The sequence below is a fragment of the Pundamilia nyererei genome, unplaced genomic scaffold (genome assembly GCF_000239375.1).
Source record: "Pundamilia nyererei isolate P.nyererei 1_Seehausen unplaced genomic scaffold, PunNye1.0 scaffold00179, whole genome shotgun sequence".
NCBI lineage: Eukaryota > Metazoa > Chordata > Actinopteri > Cichliformes > Cichlidae > Pundamilia > Pundamilia nyererei.
Genome location: NW_005187580.1, coordinates 837,260 through 842,814, shown reverse-complemented (window position 1 = coordinate 842,814; position 5,555 = coordinate 837,260). Strand labels below are relative to the sequence as shown.

General features: G+C 42.1%; 1 protein-coding gene across 3 annotated transcripts in view; it reads right to left on the bottom strand.

The window, feature by feature from the left end:
* Positions 1-5,555, bottom strand: part of slc8a3 (solute carrier family 8 member 3) — a 128,140-nt gene that overhangs the window by 5,928 nt on the left and 116,657 nt on the right. For all 3 annotated transcript variants that reach the window (XM_005746504.2, XM_005746503.2, XM_005746505.2), the window contains 3 exons: positions 2,800-2,924; positions 2,282-2,381; positions 361-630 (listed from right to left, as the gene is read on the bottom strand). In XM_005746504.2, coding sequence (XP_005746561.1) covers positions 361-630; positions 2,282-2,381; positions 2,800-2,924 — 495 coding nt within the window. The remainder of the gene's footprint in view (positions 1-360; positions 631-2,281; positions 2,382-2,799; positions 2,925-5,555) is intronic.

Sequence of the window (5,555 nt, the reverse complement as noted above, 5' to 3'; positions counted from 1 at the left end):
ATGACAACAACAGCAAAACACAGAAAAGAAACACCCTCTCAAAGCTGCTGGGATTTCCTGATTATACATAAGGTGTCCGCTGGAGTAAATTTCCTTTTTGGTGACATATTGTTCCTGTCAGGGTGGAAAATGTCATTTTGGAGTAAATAAGATCAGCAATCTTGATGACAAAGCATGTTTACTGTTGGAGCCCATGAAGTCACAATTTTCATAACAAAAATATGAACCACATATCCATCAAGCGACATAACAAATAATGAACACAATTTCAGAGCCCAGATTTGTATGTAATAAAAATTTGTGTATTGAAAATGACACGTGCTTTTCAAAAACAGTTCCTTCTGCTACTCTTGAACTCACCTGGGACTGAGGTGCCGAGTGCCACAAAAACCACAGCAGTGACTGAGTCCTTTAGGCCAATAGTGCAGCCGAAGTGAGATGCCAGGTCGCCGATGACGGCCGTGAGCAGGCCGATTATAATGATAGAGATGGTGAAACACGCCCAGCCATTCATGTAGTCCGTGGGAGGAACACAGGCAAACAGGACCTTCCAGAAGACGGTCAGGAAGTGCATGACGTAGTCAAAACAGGAAGGAAGCCTTTCTTCCCCTGTGTCATCCTCGTCCTCATCTCCTGGGCAGAAGTGGGGCCGAGCGGGGGGAGACAGAGGGGGAAAATAGGATGACAGGAAGGAGCGGAGGGAAGAGGAGAGGATGGAAAAATAGCAGCATATGGACAAGGATAAAGAGACAGCCGTGAAGCAGGAGAGGTAAATATTAAGTGAGGAGACAGGGAGCAATGAAGAAGAGAGAGACAGAAGATGAAGAAGCAAAGGGGAGTATGACACAGAAAGAAGGATGACAGATGATGAAGCAGAAAGTTGAGAGAGCGAAGAGGATAAAGAACCAAGAGTTGGAAAAAAGGGGTGAGATAAAGGATCCATAAAGTAAGTAGATAAGGGATGACAGAGGGGAAAGAAGAGAACAACATTTACTTAAAATGACATCTCAACTTATTTCTCAGTGTGAGACAGAGAGAACCATCTATCTGTTTGTCTGTCTGTCTGCACAGTTGTTTACATAACTAATCACATGGAAGAAACTTAATTTGGACACTTAGACATAAAGACAACCTGCTGAAGCTGAAAAGGACGAAAGGACAACAGGAGCAAATACAAATTTTAATATTCCAGAGTGATAACGGAGGTCAAGCAAATGCAGACTACTAACACAGGTAGTGCAGAAAACTGGTGGGAAGGGAACAAATTTCAGAAGGATGGATGAGAACTGATGACGTTAAAAAAATTTCAAAACTACATTAGATATTAGAAAACTCTCATGAACTCTCCCTAAACCAAACTACGAAGTAATTCTGGGCAGGTTTCAACAAGGTTTCAGATTTACACTCGAAATGTAATTACGTTCTGGTTTGAATGACATGTTTCAATCACACTGTGTTTTGGTCAATTAGATTTGATGTTTTCTCTTGTTTAGTGAGCGTTTCAGAAGTGTTACCCAGTTAACAGTGACATGGATGTAAACTCTAGCATATTAAAAAAGCAGTGCACATAGTACTGTAAATCAGCTGCCCTTGCAGAAACTCTGGGGTAACATAAGAGGGATTTTCAAGGGATGAACGCAGCCCTTTTGATTTGCAGGATGGCCAAGTGGCCAGAGAATGCTCCTTACGAGCGCATTCGGATAAAAGTTTCATCTCAGCAGCTGAAAATGTCCGTGGATACCCTCCTCAGGTGAAGGAACAGGGTACTCTCTGTGTCCCAGCGCCTCAAAGGCAACTTAGCAGAAAGGCAGGGACACTGTCAGGACTCAAAGTGTCAGACTACGTGAACTGCATGCATTTTTCAGCCAGTGGTGGATCATGAAAAAATAAAGAGCATTGCAGGATTTAATATTTCAGCAGCAAAGTGACAAACCAAGGCCTTCATGGCGCTCACTGTTGTGGCTTGACGTGATAGATGAGGTATGTGTTATGTACAAGAGATTATTCAAGAGCTTTGCTTTCACCGATATGAGTTTTTGCAAACGAATACTGGCGTCTATATTTTTAGACTGAAGACTGCGGCAAAGCAAACAGTGCTGCCAGAGTCTTCGCCTGATTAGACTCTTTCTTTATGTTAAATAATTACACAGAAAAACGCATAAAAGATAAATGGCTTGGCTTTGTATACCTTTTGCCTTTATTGTCATACATAGTCACATATAACATCTCATACTGAAGTAAAGTTTGGGTTTTACAGCCCACTAAGAGCGGATTACATTACCTGCACTGACTGTAATGGCCTCCATGAACTGCTCTCTCCAGGAGTTTGTTCCCACCACCAGAGCCAGGTTGGTCTTCTTGATAAGCTTATCCACTGTGCTCTGCATGACACGACACCAAAACACAAATCAAATCCATCCGTTATTTAGCCCCAGAGTTTTTACTCTGCATCCATGGAGCCTCCTGAAGAAAAGTACTCGAGCTTCACCACACGATGGCAGTGCTTTCCAATCCCTGATGACAAAAACCCGTTTAAAGCATGATAAAAACACACACACACACACCAGAAACAAACATGGAGGGTATATTTGGAGGGCAGAGGATGCATTAAAACCAAATCACCTCCAGAAATAAATCTATGTGGGATGGGAAGCCTCGGAAGAGAAGCTGAAATTAGAAATATGTAGCTGTTCTTTTATGCAAGGTCGCAGCTGGATTAGTTATTATGATCTCTGTCTTACTACAACAACCATGTATGCGAAGCTATCTTCACCTTGTTTGAAGAGTAACCTTTCCCACCTTAAATTCATACGATTCCTCAATAATGACTTCTAGCTTGGAGTGCTCTCCCAGCACCGGCTTCCCCATCTCCGCGATGCGCTTGGCTTCCTCCTCGTCAGAAGTCAGCTTCCTGTCTGGTACATCTGAGCAGACGGTGCAGGAGGGAGCAAAAGACAAAGGAATCAAAGTGAGAAAGATGACAATCAGAACAAGCAGACGCACAGCTGAGCATCGTGTGGTGTTGCACTTTGGAGCGCACAAACAAAAGATCAGAAGGTTGCTTTATTTAGAACTTTCATATTATGCTCAGAAAACACTTTTTATGTGCGGTGTTCAAGTTACTTCTGCGAAAAACTAAAACAGTCATTGTGGCAAAGCATGAAAAGTCTCTCTGCATTGCATTTGGTGGTGAGCCAACTTAGTTGTTTAAAGGTTAGACAAACACATTCTTTATCGATCACAGCAAAAACTCAACCCAGGCAAATATTGGGTGTAAACATTTTCCATTTTGCTTTCAATGATTCTGTTTTTATCCACATGTGCTGGACTTTACAGCAAATTTCATACTATAAGTCAGCACTTCATCAGGAAATCTGTCATGCTTTCTTATTAGTCTTATAGGTATTTACTGTAAATTCCTCCATCTCCAAAAACATTGTAGCTTTTGGTGAGCTTTCAGTCTCACTTAAGCTGACTGCTTTATAATCAGACTCAGAATCAGAAAGGGTTTTATTGCCAAATGTTGAGCCGTATTTGACGTATAGACGTATTTGGTGTATTCCAGGCTTTAGCACTCAGTATTTCTTGTATTTCAGAGACACAAGTCTCAAAAGCTCAGCATAATAAACCTAATACAGTATAACTCTGCATGTAGCTACATGATATGAGAGGTGAGAAAGGGCATTCCCTGCTCAGTGTCCACATACTGGCTTTAAATGATATTACATGATCTTTACATGGCAGAGTAGAGCTTGTTCAGTTGTCAGTGAGATGGATGTTGTTGGTCTGCAAATTCAGTGGCTGATATGATTTTTACAGTTGGGAAAAGGTCAGCAGATTCATCTCAATGACAACAGAGTAGATCCATACACCGACGAAGACAGCTTGATATCGAAGAAAGTTCACGAAAATGAGTGAGTCTTAAGTTAGAATTATTTTATCAACCTTAGGAGGAATAATGAACTTTTAAGGATTTGACAGCTCAAGCTACAGCGCTCTAACAACAAAGTCCAGTAGGACGCTTTTAGAAGTATCTATTCTTATTCCTTGCTGTATTTTCTGTTATCCACACACTGTTCCACTGGTGGATGCTACAAACATGGCTGAAATTCCACAGAAGTGCAAGTAATTGAGAGATGAAAGCTAAAAATGAAACTTTATCTGACACATTGTTTTTCTACTCCTGTCTCTGTGTGATGACAGTGATAGTGGATATGCTTAATACAGTAGAATACAGATTCTACAAGTCTCACTTAGTTCATGAAACTACAATCAGAAAAAGGCTGAACAAGTATGGCTTATTTGGAAGGAGGACACCTCCAAAGAAGACCATGGCAGGACAGCTTAGGATTGCAAAGCTGCGTATGACAAAACCAATGTGGAGATATTTGGATGATGAAAACCAAACACAGCTTATCAGCACAAACACCTCCTACTAAGGCATGGTGGTGGTTGGGTGAGTGTTTGGGCTTGCCTTTCAGCCGCAGCTCCTGAACACCTTACAGTCACTGAATCAACCTGAATCAACCATGAACTCCTCTGTATACTGAGGTATTCCAGAGTCAGATATGAGGCAGTCTGTCTGACAGCTAAAGCTTGGCTGAAAGTAGGTCATGCAACAGGACAAAGATCCCAAGCACAAACAGAATGGCTCAAAAAGAAATGAATCAAGATGCTGCAAGGGCCCAGTCCAGACCTAAATCTGGCTGAAGTGCTGTAGTGAGACCTTAATAGAGCTGCACCTAAATGAATGCTGGGAAACCTCAATGAACTGAAGGAATCTTGTAAAGAAGAATGGGTCAAAATTCCTTCACAACATGAGCGACTCATAAAGTTATGCCAGAAACCATTACTTGCAGTTACTGATGCTAAAGGTGGTTCTGAGTTATAATCAATCATGGGGATGTACTTAATTGTTTTTCACAGGAGTGCATGGAGTTTTTTTGAAAACCTTCACATGACTTCACTTTCCAGTTTTTGAGGGACAGTTGTTTTAAAGAATCAGTAGCTAAGAGAGCTTGACTGAAGCAGAGGATAAACTGAGGGGCTCTGCCAGGTCCCAGTATAAGATAAATGAAAAGTTTTGCAAGTAAAGCTGAAAGAGCAATAAACATGGAGATGGAAATGAGCATGACAGGTCCCCTTCAACTGTAATGTGGAAGCTCTGATGAATTGGCGTCCAGTCCATGTGTGCCTGCGTGACTTTGCTTTGCAAAGAAGCAGCAATGCTTTACTGAGCTCCTAAGTACATTCCATCAAGCCCCATAACATCAGTCCTGTGCTGTTCAGCTCTATCAGGAAGGAGCCCTTGTGCATCCAGAGGCCTCTCATCCTACTCTGCGTATGACACCCCCACTGAGCCACCTGGTGCAGAGACCCTGTCATCTTTTATACGACTTCAGAGTTAGCCCTGCTGCTCTTTGCTGACAACATGCTTACCATTAAATATTAACATTACCATTAACGATCACAGGCAAGTCCCCTTGATAGGAGGGCGCGTTTGCAAGTGCACACACGCGGGCATGCATAATATACCAGTGCATGAGTGCCTGCCT